Source organism: Kogia breviceps, chromosome 18, assembly GCF_026419965.1.
Source record: "Kogia breviceps isolate mKogBre1 chromosome 18, mKogBre1 haplotype 1, whole genome shotgun sequence".
NCBI classification, from domain to species: Eukaryota; Metazoa; Chordata; class Mammalia; order Artiodactyla; family Physeteridae; genus Kogia; species Kogia breviceps.
The window spans coordinates 5,486,945-5,502,390 of record NC_081327.1 but is presented as its reverse complement, the minus strand read 5'-3'; the positions used below and the strand labels follow the sequence as shown (position 1 = coordinate 5,502,390).

Genomic DNA, 15,446 nt, shown 5'->3' with positions numbered 1-15,446 from the left:
ACCTTGTCTTCAGGAACTCAGGCGATAGGGAGACAGACTACGAAAGAGATGCAACCACCCAGCCTGCCTGAGACTCTGACCCCTGCACATGCTTCAAGGCCCACTTAAACTCTGTCTCCTCTGGGAGGACACCCCCGGCCCCCAGCCTCCTCGGCGCCCAGGGTCCCTGTCTTCTAAGTGCCCGTAGTGGGGGGGTCGCTTATGGTAATGACAGCTGGCGCTGACTGTGTGAGAATCATTGTTCTGAGGGCTTTACAAGAACTGACTCTACTCCTCGCAAGGCTCCCATTGTACAGACGAGGAAACTGAGGCCCAGGGAAGTCACTCACCTGAGGTGGCCCCGCTAAGAAGTGGCGGAGCTGGGATTTGAACCCGATCAGCCTGGCCCTCAAGCGCTACGCTACTTGGCTCCTCCGCAAGCCTAGAGTCGGGCAAAGACTTGCTCCCTCATCTCGAATTAACTACCGCAGGGCGCTTCCTGTCTCCAAAGCACCGTTCTGTCCAAGAAAACGCATGCATGGCCCTGCGAGGGGCCAAGTCTGCACGTGGGGGACACTGGCATGGTTTTACAGAGGAAGACAGGAAAACCAAAGAGAGGCAAAGCCCCACGACGGCAGCCTCTCTTTCGGGAGCCCTCAGCGCGGGCCGGGCTTCGCACGCTGGCCGTCTCATCAGAGCCCGGGGAAGTAGGCACCACCCCGTGTCTCAGATGAGAACTCCTGGCAAAGGCAGGAGGTACAGTCCAGGCGGCGCGGCCTCTCCCTCCAAACGCGATAGCGGGAAAGACCCCGGGCTCAGCCTGGGAACCTCGGGCAGGTCATTTCACCCAGGTGAGGCTCTGCTCCTTCAACTGTACGGTGGGCTCCTGACAGCTGCCTGGAAGGGAGATGGTGAGTGAGACGAGCCCTCGCGGGGGAGGCGCTCCGGCCGTGCCCGCTGGCGTCAGCTTCCCGCAAACGCTCATCGCCCCTCTTTTGCCTGGACACCACCCCCTGGTGGCCTCACCCCAGCTACGCTCGATGCTCCCCCGAGGTGGAAGGGGCGTTCAGGCCTCTCTGAGGTCCCCGGCGTTCACACCGGGCGTTCTAGGTGCTGGAGAACTGTTTGTCACTGACGCTTCCTGAAGGGGTACTTCGCCTGCCTGCCCCCTGCCCCAGCCCGGCCGGGCCCTGGCCGTTTACCTTTGATCTTCTCGCCCTTGCTTAGGGAGATCTCCCCCTCGGCTTGGGCCTGGTAGGACTTCACGGCCATGAAGGAGCGTCCGGGGACCGCTGAGTAGAGCTTGCGGCGTCTCCCACGGCTGCCCAGGGAGCCCCCGGGGCCCCCGGAGCCCCCGGAGCCCCCAGCTGGCCCTTCCCGGGGCGTCCCGCTGGAGCTGCACACACAGAGGGCGTGAGAGGCAGGGGAGGGCGGAGGGAGGGGGCACCTCTGGGAGAACAGGGGTCCTTGGGTCGGGGGGAGACGGAGCGGGAGCGGGAGGGGGTCTGAGCGCATCTTGCAGCCCTGGCGTCCTCAGGGGAAGAGGGCACTTGGGGGGTCCCCCCGCTGGCCTGCTGCTGCCCGCCGCTCCAGCCCCCCTTCTTGCCTCCTGGCTTCCGGCTCCGTCCCCTGCCAGGGTCCTGCGTGCCCTGCCTGCGGCGGCTTCCTGAAGCTGAGCCCTGACTGTGTCCTCCCTGGCTCACGAGCCTTCAGCGGCTCCCAGCTTCCGCCTGGTTTGAGTCCAAGTCCCCAGCCCGCCAGGCCCCTCCTGCCTTCTCGTCCTCCTCTAGCCAGCCTGGCCTCTGCACCCCAGAGCTCCCCCCGCCCGTCCTCCCCGGCTCTGGTCTCCCCTCCAAGCTGGGAAGCCCCTCCCCGACCCCCCGCCACCCGCCGCCCTCTGTCTGGCTTCCCCTCACCTTGCCCAGCCTTTCCGCCTGCCCGGCATCTCTTTGGGGCGCCCCCCCCGCCCGGGCCCGTGGAGTGGGTGCCCATCTAAGCGCCGGCGCACTTGGACGTGGGTGCAGGACTGTAGCTCATGGCGCTCTCACTTCCTCACGGGTGGGGAGGGGGCTCTGGCGGCCCGAGGCTGGGACCGGTGAGAGCGCGATGCGTGGGGGCCCAGCCACACGTGGGACGGGGGGGCGGCGGCCGGGCCGGCCTGGGCTGCGGTCTGTGGGGTCAGGGCTGAGCCCTCCCCTACCTGGGCCGTCCACGGGGCTGCCTCTTGGCCTCCTCGGGGTGCCTCCCTCGGGACGGGGAGCGGGCCCGGGCGCCCCGGGGGCTGCTGGCGCTTCGGAGGGTCCCACTGCTGAGCTTGGCGCCGGGGGCCGAGGGCTGCGACGGGCCCTGGGGCCCTGAGGTAGGGCCGGGGGCGCCGGCGGACGAGGTCCCCGGGGCTGCGAACACCATCCAGTCGGGCAGGGCCATGCTGGTGTCACTGTTGGCCCGCAGCAGCGCGGGGGGCACCGTCAGCCCCACGCCGGGGGGTCCCCGCCGCCGGGCTGCGTACTTGGGGGACTCCTGGAAGGGCACTGAGGGGGCACGGTGGCGGGAGGGGAGGGCACACGGGCGAGAGATGGCGGGGGAGAAGCGTGAGGGGGGAAAGACAGACATAAGAAAGAGCGGGGTGCCTGGAACCCCACCCCGGCCACTGCTCCTCTGAGGTGTATTTGATCCCATCCCGGCCCCCAAATCAGGTTCGCTGACCCCCCCCCAGTCCCACCACGCGCCCCCCCAGGCCCCCAGCTTCTCCCCTTAGCTCACGCACCCACGTCCTGCTCTCGATGGTTCCGGATCAGCTCTCCAAGTTCAAAATTCCCAGCAATCACTGCCACCTGGCGGGAGGGGGTACAGGGAGACCAGGGAGGAGAGAGAAAGAGACGGGGGGGGGGGGGGACAGGAAACACTGTGAGGTCTCTGGCCAGCTGCCCCCCAAACCTTCACCCCGGTAACTTCGTCCTTCCTCCTCTCCCGGACCAAGTGCCTCCCTCCCAGCACCGCCAAGTCTCCCACCTTCCTTACCCCCTCTGCGCTCTTCGTGTCCCCTCCCAACCAGCCCCGACGGCCCCAGACCTGGAAGGGGGTCTGTCCGCCGTTATTCTTCACATCCTTGTCAGCTCCTCGGTAGAGGAGGATCCTAGCACACGTCTCCTGATGGCCAGTGGCACAGGGTGTGAAAGGAGAACAAGAAACAAAAAGTTAAGGTCACCATGAGTGGACACACACACACTGGGCTAAGAACTTCCAGAACCATCGGATGGAAACCCGTCCTGCCCCGGACAGCAGCCGCTTGCCCTTTAAATGTGGCCGGCCCAAACTGAGAGGTGCCGTGCATACAGAATACAGACCGGATTTCAAGGACTTGGCATGAAAAACGTAATTTAAGCGTCTCTAATATATTTTTTTTCATTTTTCAAAAAGTCCTTATTGAATTTGTTACAATGCCGCTTCTGTTTTATGTTTCGGCTCCTTGGCCACGAGGCATGTGGGATCTTAGCTCCCAGACCAGGGATCGAACCCACACCCCCTGCACTGCAAGGCAAAGTCTCAACCACTGGACCACCAGGGAATCCCTCTAACAAGTTTTATACTGATTATGCATTGAAAGGATAATATTCTGGATTCACTGGCTTAAATAAAATATGCTACTAAGATTAATGTCACCTGTTTGTTTTTTCCTTTTTTTAAAAGTGGCTCCTGAGACATTTAAAATTACACGTGTGACTCAGGTTATAGCCTATTAGATGCACTAACCTAAGCCAGGGGTTTTCTTTATTATGATGATCATTTTATCGATGTATAGTTGATTTACTATGTTGTGTTAATTACGGCTGTACAGCAAAGTGATTCAGTTCAGTTACTTACACACACACACACATCCTTTTTAAAAATTATTATTCTTTTCCATTATAGTTTATCATAGGAGACTGACTATAGTTCTCTGTGCTCTACAGTAAGACCTTGTTGTTTATCCATTTTATATATAGCAGTTTGCTAACCCCAACCTCCCCATCGGGGGTTTTCACCTTCAGCACCACTGGCATTTAGGGCCCAGACAAGTCTTTGTGGCGGGGGTGGGGGTGGGATGTGTCATCCGGTGCCTTGTCGGGCTTTGAGCAGCGTCCCTGGGCTCTACCACTAGATGCCAGTAGCACTCCCCTCCCCGGTCGTGACAACCAAGAATGTCTGCAGACATTGCCAGATGCCCCCTCGGAGGCAGAAGCATCCAGTTTGAGAGCCACCAATTCAAACCTCTTGGAGGGCCTACTATGTTGCATGTCTGGTACTCAGCACTTTCGAGGAGGTAGCCACCGAAGGGCCCAACAATTCCAAGACATGGAAATTACTGCCCCCATTTTACAGATGAGGAAACTAAGGCTTCAAAAGGAGCTCAAGGTCATGTGGCTGGTGACCATCAGAATTCGGGTTTGAACCCAGCTGTTTCTGGCTCCCAAGCCTTTGCTCTGATCACACACTCTGCTAGACCCGGAAGGAAGCAGGCAGTGGGGCCAGGGTCGGGCAGTGGGGGAAGGGATGTCCTCCACATCCAGATCAATTCCTTACCAATGTCAATCACAACATGTCACTCTCTCTCACTCTTTGGGGTCAGACCCAATGTCCCTGCCCTGGCCTAGGAGGCCCCTGCTGATCTGCCTCCCTGCCCCCCCCAACCCTCCAGCCTCACCAACTTCATCTTCTACCACTTTTCCTTGCTCCCGATGCTCCAACCACACTGGCCTCCTTCCTCTGACAAGCACGCTCCTGCCCCAGGGCCTTTGCACCTGCTGCCTCCTCTGCTTGGAATTCTCTGCCCCTAGATCTCTGTACAGCTCACTTTCTCACTTGATTCATGTTTTGGCTCAGATGCCACTTCTTCAGAAAAGGTACCTCTGACTATCCTGTTGAAAAAAACCCCGTGTCCGGTTCCCGGCTTCATTTTAATTTACATGATACCTGCTATGTGCCGGGCATTCTGCTAAGCCAGCATTAACTCATTTTCCTCATAACACTGCCCCCCTGAAATTATATTTCTATTTTATCCATCTCTAGCATCTCTCCCCGACTACATTGTCCGTTTCAGAGAGGCATGGTTTTGTCTGTGGCACCCACCACCTGGCATTGCGCTTGGCCCGTAAGAGCTGTTCGATAAACGCTTGCTGGATGAGGGAACGTCCTCCCCCTTCATCTTGGCCTGGCCAGATGCAACCTGGCCCCCAGCTCAGCTCCACTCCAGATTCCCAAGATGCTAATTGAACCAGAATTCACAAAACACCTGCTTGGTCTCACCCGCTTCACGTGACAAACCCATCAAGGATGCTCGTACGGGTCCATCCTACAGGACAGGCTCAGAGAGGGCAAATCCATGGCCAAGGTCACACAGCCAGTCAGTAGGGCAGCTAGGACTCAAACCGAGCCTTCTAATCTTAGTGCTCCTCTATCTCCTGTGAAAGCACAACTCCGAATGCCCAAGTCCAGGGGTCCTCTGACTGGACGGCAAGGGTAGCCTGGTTCGTTTCCTGGATGTGTCTGTGAGTGACAGTGCGTGTGTCCACGTGTGCACATGCTGCCTCCTCAGCTGGACTGTCAATTAATGCCATGTGTGTTTTTGCTTATCTGCCAGCCCCCACTAGCACCTTGCCTAGCACAGGCCCAGAGCATCTCTTTCGGCTTAACCAGCAATTCACTACACGCCTAGAGAACCTCGTATTTACTGGTGTGCTAGCACTTATCTCACTGTGTTGCAATGATTTGTTTACACATCTGCCTCTCCAGCAGACTGTGAACTCGCCCCACCCTCCGGAGGACAGGCGCCGTGCCGTGTCTGACTCATCTCACCATCGGGCACACAGTAGGTGCTCAAGAAACGGGCACGGAAAGGATGAGGGTGGAGGATGTGGCGCTGAGTCATTCAAAATTCACTTCGTTCAAGTCATTCGTTCATTCATGGAGTCAGTTCAATCTATCTCGAAGCAAATACCTGTTGAATGCTCTGAGTTGGGTGCTGTGCGCGGTCTTGGGGGAAATTCAAGGCATCTGATCCATCATTCATTCATTCACTCACTCATTCACTCGACAAAGATGCATCTAAGCCGACTATGTGCTGGGGCCTTGGGACGGAGCGATTGATCAGGCTTAGGCCCTACCCCTGAGGCGCTCACAGCCTGGACATGGGCCTGATCTTCACCACCAGAGGCCAGAGGGGCAGAGAGTGAGGAAATCTTTCAGAGCCAGCTCTGGGCCTTGGGAAGCTTAAAGTCTGGGAGGGAGGACAAGGGGAGAGAAAGTCGGGAAAGAACTTTGCGTTTGTCAAGTATCTATTTGCTAAGCACCATGCTGAGAGCAAGCAAAACATTCACACCCTTGATCCTTTGCAAGGTAGGTGTTACTGACCCATTTCACAGATGAGAAAGGAGAAGCACCAGGTGGGGAAATGGCTGGCTCATCTGAACCACTTAGAGTAATTGTTCCCTCTGTATAACTATATACATGCGACATCTTCCCGATTCAGATTACTGGTATGGTTTCTGTCTCCTGACCTGATCCTGATTAATAATGGTAATGATAATGATTATTATTATTCTTATAGCTGCCTTCTAGGGATGAGCATTTAATACACACGATCTTACATCCCCTTCAATCAGGTGACGTTATTCCCATTTCGGGATGGAACCTCAGAGAGGGGATGGGACTCGTCTGGGGCATTCTGGCCTGTGCACAGGCTAGAGAGTCAGAACATCCGGACACGGACACGAGGCCCGTGTCAGGGAGCAGGAGAGACAGATGCACCGGCGGGGGTGGGGGCGGGGAAGTGACGGCAATCTGACAGACACCGAGCCCTCCCTCTGCGGGGCGCAGAGCAGACCGCTCGCTGCCACCTCCTGGCACTGCAAGTTCCGGTGAGGCAGAAGGGACTGGGGCTGTCCTGGAAGACTTCCTGGAGGAGGGGGAAGAGGCTGATGGATCAGCCGCAGCACGCCAGGCCCTGGCCTCCGAAGTCCTTGCAGCAACCTCTAAGGGCAGGGAGCCTTGGGAAGCAGGTGGGGAGACTGAGGCTCCGGAGGGGGGGGGGGTGACCCGCCCAGGATCGCCTGGCGCGCAGGTGGCAAGGTGGCTGGGTTCAGCAGGCTAGGAGCCTCGGCTCTTGCCGATCCAACTGGCCACTACATCACAGCTGCAGCGGGTAGGTGAGACCCGCCCCCTCTCCTGCCAGTTCTTTACCGTTCACCCCCACTCACAACAACGCTGTCCACCCAGCCCTGAATTGCTACAACCTGCGACACACTCTTTTCTCCTTCGGGGCTTGTGGTCGGGCCTTTCCCCTGTGCCCTGCAGCTGAACGGAGACCCATTAGAAAGAGGACCCTCAGCGGTGAACACATACGCGCTACTCTATGTAAAATAGATCATCGACAAGGTCCTACTGTAGAGCACGGGAACTTTACTCAATAGTCTGTAATCACCTATGTGGGAAAAGAATTCGAAAGAGAAGGGATGCGTGTCTACGGATAACTGAATCACTTTGCTGTACACCCGAAACTAACGCAACATTGAACGCCTGCTCTACTCCGATATAAAGTGGAAATTAAACATAAAAGAAACAGGACCCTTGGAGTTTCTTGCATTTCCAGGAGCAAGCCCGACTCCCTCCCCTCTGGTTTTCTGGCACAGGCTACGCCCTCTGCCCGGAACACCCTCTCTGCCCTCTTCTACTTGGCCAACTCCTCATCTTAGCACTGATGACGCGTCCTCCAGAGAGCCACCTTCCGCCCAGCCCCAAGGCCAAGCCCAGAGGTGTGTCCCTTGATGGAGGGGCTGCCTGTCTTAATCACTACTGTGTCCTCAGCACCCAGGTGTGAGCCTGACGCCGGGGAGGTGTTGAGGCAATATCTGCTGAATGAGTGAATGAAATAGTGAAAGAACAGAGGGCACAGGGAGGCTGGAGTCAGGAGGAGGGCCCGGGGCGGGTGCTGCAGGGCAGACCTTATTGTAGAGGGCGCAGATGTGCAGGGCCGTGTTCCCCGAGGCGTTCTGGGCTCCAGGCTCAGCCCCATAGAAGAGCAGGTGTTCCAGATGCTGAGAATGGCCCCTCTGGCAGGCCTGGAGAGGATTGGGAGCGGAGGAGGCTGGAACAGACCCACGTGGCCACGGCACCTGTCTGTCTCCTTCACCTCGAGGTCAGGAAGCTGTGCCTCCCCTTCTCCTCGCAACCCCCATTCCTGCTTGGGAACTCACGCTGCCAGCTTCACAGGTCATTTCCGAGGCCCAGGGCCCTGGGCTGGCTCCTCGGGAAAGCCGAGAGGCCATTCCCACTCATCTCAGGGACCGAGGTTTCCAGGTCCCACGCCATCCCCTTTAGGGTCCGGGTGCTGACACCCTCATCTTTTCCTCTTTGGGGACCACGCTGCTCCCACCCCTCCCCTCTGTGAGGACCCCAGCATCTGGAGCCCTAGCTCCTTGGACCGGGGTCCCTCGTCCCTGGCCCCCTCAGGCTCCAGCAACCACCCATGCAGCCCCCAGCCCCTCCTGGCCGAGTCAGGAGCACCTGGTGGATCTCCTGCCAGCCGTTCTCATCAGCTATGCCCAGCTGGGCCCTGTTGTACAGGAGCAGCTCACAGCAGCGGGGGTCGCCCCCCACCATAGCCGTATGGAACAGAGGAGTCAGCCCCCGGCGGTCCTTGTAGTTGGGGGAGCCCCCAAGGTCCAGGAGCGCCTAGGAAGGGAAAAAAGAAGACAGTGAGACAAGTACTGGGTCATGCTGAAGGGCCAGCGGGGAGGGGATTCCTGGGTAACCCACAGCGGCCAGTGCCAGAGCTGGTTCTGGACGCCCTTGCGTGACCTTGATACTGGTCCTTCCCCTCTCGGAGCCTCTCATCCCGGTGCACAACGAAGGGCTTGGGAAGATGCCTCCAGAGGACCCTCCCCTCCCACGCTGAAATCCCGCCCAGGCTTCCCCCATGGGCGACGTTCGGTGAGCCACCGAAGGAGCCTAATGCCTCAGTGCCCAGCTCCTCAGCAGGCTGGTTTGGGGGACAAATGAGAGCACAGAGTCTGCATGCAGGATGCTCCCTGGCTGGGTGGGAGGGGTTATGAGGGCCAGGATCCCGAGGGTGAGGCACAGAAGGCAGTCTGGCGGGGCGGGGTGGGGGGGGGCAAGCTTGGGTTAAAGCCACCTGGGCCAGCAGCCTCACAGGGGCTGGGGGCTCGGGGGCAGAGAGCGGTCCCCATCAAGTAACAGCTCTGGGCCTGGAGAGCTGGCAGCATCGGGCACGTTAGGGAAGAGAGTTTGCTGGCGGCAGCCCCGTGTGAGGAGTCGGCAGTGGCACCGTCCAACAGGACGTTCGCAACACTTGTGGTGAGGGGAAGAGTCTACCACCGCACGCTCCAATAGGGCAGCCGCGTGCGGGCTACTGAGCGCTTGAATGCGGCGAGTAAGTCTGAGGAACGGAAGCTTTCATTTCAGTGCATTCGCAGCCACTGCAATCTACACAGCCCCACGTGGCCGGTGGCTGCGGGATTGGCCAGCGCGGGCCTGGGGGGTAGGGGTGGGGTGCGGGCAGGTGTGGGGTCTGGGGGAGGGCTGTACATAAAGAGGGTCTGTCGATTCCAGGGTTGTAAGGCAGACCTCTGTGGCTGGTGTTTAGGGATTTTCAAGAAAGGGTTGGAGAAAGCAGAAGAGGCTCCTGTGAATCCTGGTGTTTATCAAGAGCTCGGGGGGGGGGCGGTCTAGCCTGACCTGTGTATGAAAAGGGATCAAGTGCCCTTGGGTGGGGGGAAAAGAAGATCGTTTTTAAAATTAGACCGGGCGAGCTGACTCCGTGTGTGTATTTTGAGGGTCTACGAGGTTCGTCAATTTGGGAAGGCACATTCTAGACGCTGCACTGGAGGAGGGGGCCGTGAGAGAAGGGGGTGTGTTTGGGGGGTGAGCTGCTAGGTCGGGAAGGGTAGATGGAGGGGCTGAGGGCCAGTGTCCGGAGGAGGCAGATGAAGGGGCTGTGTCCGCAGGGCGCGTCTGGAGGAGGGGCTGGATCTGGGGGCACAGCAAGGAGCTCCTGCTGCATTTTAAAGGCCACCAGGAGAGTCTACGAGTCAGGGAGACAGAGGTAGGTGTTGGTGTAGAGCTGGGTCAGAGGGAATGGAGACGTTCTGGGCGTCAGGAAATTAACACGATCTACCTGCGTGTAGGGCAAGGGTCCACGTGCGCCTCAACTACAGCCGATCATGAGCCCTGAGCTGGGGCGGGTGGGCGCTCCTGGAGGTCCCGGGAGGGGATGAGATTCAGTCAGAGGAGTATAGCAGTGGAGGAGAGGTGGAGGAAGGGGTCTGGGTCAACCGGCCCAATGCAGACTGGGCGAGAAGCATGGTCATTTGGGGGTGCCTCTGCGCTCTGGGGAGGGTCCCGGGAGGATGTGGCACCTCACCGTGAGAGCGAGGCAGTGACGGGCGCACGCGGCTTTGTGTAGCGCTGTCATGCCGTCCCGGGCCCGGAAGTCGATGTGGGCCCCACCCAGGCACAGGGTTCGAATCACCTCTACAGAGCCTTCTGTCTGCGCAGCCAGCGTCAGGGGGGTCTCTGGTGGGCGGGGGGGGGGGACGGGAAAGGCCGGTCACACGCAGCCCCGAGGCCTTGTTCCTGACTCTCCAGCCCTCCCAAAGCGCCCAGCCCCCACCCTACCTCCTGAATCCGAGTCATGATAATTGGGGTCCAGCCCCTTGTCCAGCAGCCGTGCCACCTTATCGGAAGTCCCGAGCTGCACGTACTCCAGGAACTTCTTCAACCCCGTCTGAGGCATAGACAAGAGAGAGAAGACAGGCCGGTCAGGGAGGAAGGGAGCCAAGCTGGGTTCTGGAGCTGTGCTATCCAGTGGAAACACACGGGAAGCCACACATGTCATTGAAAAGTCCCTAGTAGCCGCCTTTTTTAAAAAAAAAAAAAAGGAAAGGGAACTTTCAATTACATTGACATTCACTTTAACGACCTATCTCTTTTTAATCTCCTATATCTACAATATTACCGTTTCAACAGGTAATCCACATGAAAGTTATTAATGAGATATTTTACTTTTGGGGGTACTGAGTCTTCCAAATCCGGTGTGTATTTCACACTCATAGGGAGGCTCAGTTGGGACCTGCCACACTGCAGGTACCCGGGGGGGCCGTATGTGTCTGGGAGCGCCTGCAGTGGAGGGTACAGGTCTGGACGGATGGAGTATTTTGCGGAGGACAGAGACGAACGCATGGTGGGGTGGGGATGGAGGTGAGAAGATGCCTGGAGCTTTCTTCCCAAGTGTCAAGGATCCTCCACTTCACCTCTGACCAAAGCAGCCCCCTGGCCTCTTCCCAGCTTTTAGGGTAGCAGAGGAGACGCAGGGCACGTATAGTCTGAGGACGGGAGGGCCCGGAAGCAGGAGGATAAACGTGGCTGGGGAGGAGAGCATCCTCGGATCTGTTCGAGATTTAGGCTCTGGGATTGTGGGAAATGCAGGGTGTCTATGAAACAGCCCCTAAGGCAGAGGGATGCTAGATGTCAGAGTCACAGGCCAAGGAAGGGGGGCCCTGAGTGGATATAGGGGACCTAGGAGATGAGAGGGGGAGAATCCGAAGATGCAGAAAGCGGGACCCAGGTGGAAATGGTGTGAGCCCAAGCAGAGGCACAAGGAGGAGAGCGAGGAGATGAAAAAGGCTATGATGGGGTCAGCAGGGGCATTTGGGGTTGTCCCGAATGGACACAGCCCCCCAGTTAAGTGGGGGCTCCGGCAGAGGCAGAGAAGGGTTGGAGGGCTGCTGGGGGCGAGACAGGAGAGAACGTGGCCGGCAGGGAGCTCCAGGTGGGAGGGCAAGAGTCAGCAGAGTTCTCTCACCTTTGTGTGCAACTTGGCCAGTTGTTTCTCATCCAGGTTGGTCTGTTTGTAAACTCGGGTCTTGTATCGGAACTGAGGCCAGGCGTGGGGTAAGGGGAGAGACAGAGACTCAAAATCAGGGGTCTGGACCCCCTTCTGAGCCAGAGGTCAACTCTGGGTCAGGGTGGCAACAGCCCCAGAGCCTTGGCTGGGTGGGCAGAGCAGTGCTGGGCCACTAGGGGCATGTGGACGGCAACCCCTCAGGAGTCTGGACCCCATGGGGAATGTTCTAGAATACCTACTGTAATCGGGCATCCTTTCCCACTTGGACAGATAACGGGAAGCTTGGGGCTGGAAAATGACTTGCCCAAGGTAACTCCACCGGTCAGGGGCAGAACGCACGGTAATTTGAACTCGGGCCTCTCTGACTCTGATTCTTAGGTGCCCCCCGAATCCAGAAGAGCCCACTGGGTTTTCCCTTGCCAAGGTCTTGGCTGGGAGAAAAAACGGGGCGGGCGCAGATGTGTCTCAGGACACGTCTTCTGTCATCTGTGAACGGGCCAAGAAGGCTGCGGGCCTCACCTCCAGGTAGGGCACCCCCTTCTCGAAGGACTGGGGGTACTCCCGCAGCAGCCGCTCCTCCTCCAGGAAGTTGGCGTCGCGGCCCGAGGTGGCCGGCTGGAACAGGCCGTAGTTGAGGACATCCTGCAGGCTCTCGCTCAGGGCACAGAGCACCTGCTGCTTGGCTGTCCAGATGGTGGCATCTGGGTTGAAGCGCAGGCATTTCTGGTGGGGGAGGCAACAGGAAGGGGGCTGAGGTGGTGTGGGAAGGGGCTGTGGGTGATTCCAGGGACAGAGTGGGCGTTGGGGGGCGACACGAGGGGGTCTGGAAATTGGGGGCCACGTGTGAGGACACACAGCACCAGAGGCCTCCCCGTGCAGGCTCGGGTCCCTCTCCCCCCGCCCTCCGCCGGCCAGCGGGCTCACTGTCTGGTGCAGGTCAGGGATGCCGATCCTGAAGACCATCATGCTGAAGTGGGCGTCGTCTGGGACAGACATGGAGCGGCCCTGGAGGCCTCGGACCGAGGCCAGGCTACCAGGTCCCCCGCTGCCCCGGCCCCGGGTCCCCCGGGGGCCTCTCCCGGGCCCGTCTGGGGAGCTGTCGGACTCTGAGCCCCCCTCGGGACACTCGCTGGCACTGTGGCGTTCCTCGTCCTCGCTTGACGCGGGGCTGTGGGTCATCATGGGGCCACGGGGCGACGGGGGACGGCAGCATTACAGGCGGCTGCGGGGGGCCAAGGGCGGCTGTCAGACTAGGAGCCTGGACCCCCCTGGAGGCCACAGGCGCGCTCAGTGGACAAATGGTCAACGGCAGCCGCCCCACCCTGCCCGAGGGATGCAGGAACGAGGCTGGCCACACCCCCCAGACACTCCTACGGCTTCCAAGCTCACGCGCTCGCTCTCTCTCTCTCTCACACACACACACACACACACACACACACACACACAACCCTGCCAGGCTGCCTGCACGTCTCCTTCCCTGCCCTTGGCCTTGCTCGCAGCCCCCCGCCCCTCCTGCGCCCCACTTTGCCGCTGACCCAGCGTGGTGGTGTCCCAGAAACCGCAGAATCACCGCGGGAGCTACTGGCCCACTTTGCCAGGCCACGGATGTGGCAGCTAAAATTAGCTGAGGACAGACAGGTGGGCGACCCACCGGCATCCTGCCCTCCTGGCCCCAGCCAGGGCCCTCACCTGAGATCCTCCCATCTTCCTCCTGGATAACTGGGGTGAGGCTGAGATGTAGTAAGGGGGAGAGGGAGGTGCCTTGAGCCTAGGGTGGAGCTGGTGACTTCACTGAAGTGTGGCTGGCAATGTGTGCAGACGGCTGCTGGGAACTGGTGTCCCAGGGGGCAGGGGCACTAGGATGGGGGTGTCACGGGGCAGAGCACCATGCAAGGGGTGTGCCGGGGCAGCCACAGAGGTTGCCTATGCAAGTTTCTGGGGGCATCTTGAGAGGGCGTGGGGGGGGGTGGGGAGGCTGGCCCTGGGAGCGCTGTCCAGGTGGTGGCTGCTGATGACCTGTGAGTGTGTTTGAGGCCTGGCGCTGCTGGGTGGGTGGGCTGGCATTGCCTGGTACTACTGGTGGCCCCACTCTGAGGGAGACTGGGGGGCTGGGAGGGAGGCTAAGAAGGGGGGTGAGACTCTGGGGGACTGGGGTGAGAGATCCTCTCCGGATCCCCACTATTCTTTGCCCCTGAGGGAGTCTTATAAGGGCGAGTCCCAGATGGGGTCCTTTTCTCTCATTTTCTGCCCCCCCTCCCCACCCTAGCACCGGAAACCAGAATGTCTGGTCTTGTCCCTCCCCCCCACGCCAGGCCCGGCTCCTGCACGTTGCCATGGAGATGGGAAGCAGCGGAGGGTACTGCTGACTTTGGGGGAGTGGGGATGGGCTGGGGGGTTGGGGGAGGGAAGACAAAATGTGCGGCGGGGAGGGGAGTTCCAATAGCTGTGGGCGAGCCAGCATCTAACCGGGGGCAGGGCAACCCCTCCCCCAAGCGTGGCCGCGGCTTCGAAGCCCCCTCCCCCTCTAGGTACCCCGCAGAGCTGCCCCTGCTTTACCCTTGCGGAAACCCCGGCCTCCTCCTACCCTTCGACTCCACATCCCACCTCTGGACCTGGGGCCTGGCAGCCACTCCCCCTCCGCTGCCCCTGGCTGCCCCTCAGCCTGACCCGGGCACTAATGGCGCGGCCAGTGGCCTGAAGGCGAAGCTAGCCGGGTCCCCCCGCGCGCGCGGCTGCCCCCGACTCCCCGGCCCCTCCCCCTCAGGCACACTCCGCCGGGGCGGCATGAATCAAACGCTCCGCGGCTAAGAATAGGTGGCGCGCAGCTGGTACTGAGACGGGGCTGAGGAATCGGCGGGGGGGGGGGGGGGAGGGGGGGGTGCCCTGGGAGGCTGCGGGGGGACGGGGGGCGGCTGGCTTGGCCGAGAGCCGGCCCGGGAGAATGAATGGAGGCGGGGAGAGGCGGGGAGAGCGAGCCGGGGCCGGGGCCGGGCAGCCGGTGGGGGAGAGCCCCGGTCCGGGCAGAGGGGGCGGGGGCGCCCGGGAGCGGGGCTCGGGGGCAGGAGCCGAGGGGGCGCGCCGGCCGGCGGAGAAGGCAGAGGGGACAGGCCGGGATGGGGGGGAACTTGTGAAGGGGTGGGAGGGGACTGGAGGAGTCTGGAAGGAGAAGCAAGAGCTACAGGGGGTCGAAGGGGGCGGAGGAGGCCGAGGCCCAGAGCCCCGCCGGCGGAGCCGGGCGCCGGGGTGACCCGGGGAAGGGGCCTCGCGGGGTGGGGCCGCAGGAGGGCTCGGGGGGCCGAGGTGGGCCGGGATGGGCGAGGCGGGGGAGTGGCCGGGCAGGGCCAAGAGGCGGGTACAGCGACCGAGCCCTCGGGCCAGCAGCGCGGGGACGCGGGTTCGGGCAGGGGGCTCTGCCGGCGGCGGGTGGGGGCCGCATCCTCCCAAGTCTGCGATCCGGGACGGGGCACGGGGGACCGGGGCGTAACCTAATTTGACGTCGCCCGGGGCCACGCTCCCCTCCTCACCCCCGCCCCCCCCCCCCACCGCACACCCGGGCCGGGAGCCCGGC

The 15,446-nt window shown here is 60.7% G+C and overlaps 1 protein-coding gene across 5 annotated transcripts in view; it reads right to left on the bottom strand.

The window, feature by feature from the left end:
• SHANK1 (SH3 and multiple ankyrin repeat domains 1) overlaps positions 1-15,446 on the bottom strand; it is a 48,110-nt gene that overhangs the window by 31,250 nt on the left and 1,414 nt on the right. For 4 of the 5 annotated variants that reach the window (XM_067018753.1, XM_067018752.1, XM_059044026.2 and 1 more), the window contains exons 2-12: positions 12,803-13,100; positions 12,398-12,601; positions 11,837-11,908; positions 10,651-10,759; positions 10,397-10,548; positions 8,521-8,688; positions 7,959-8,075; positions 3,052-3,129; positions 2,747-2,813; positions 2,180-2,510; positions 1,182-1,375 (exon numbers count right to left, since the gene is read on the bottom strand). In XM_067018753.1, the coding sequence (XP_066874854.1) occupies positions 1,182-1,375; positions 2,180-2,510; positions 2,747-2,813; positions 3,052-3,129; positions 7,959-8,075; positions 8,521-8,688; positions 10,397-10,548; positions 10,651-10,759; positions 11,837-11,908; positions 12,398-12,601; positions 12,803-13,060 (1,750 nt within the window). In that variant the 5' untranslated portion in view covers positions 13,061-13,100. The remainder of the gene's footprint in view (positions 1-1,181; positions 1,376-2,179; positions 2,511-2,746; positions 2,814-3,051; positions 3,130-7,958; positions 8,076-8,520; positions 8,689-10,396; positions 10,549-10,650; positions 10,760-11,836; positions 11,909-12,397; positions 12,602-12,802; positions 13,101-15,446) is intronic. The other variant, XM_067018756.1, reaches the window with a different exon arrangement.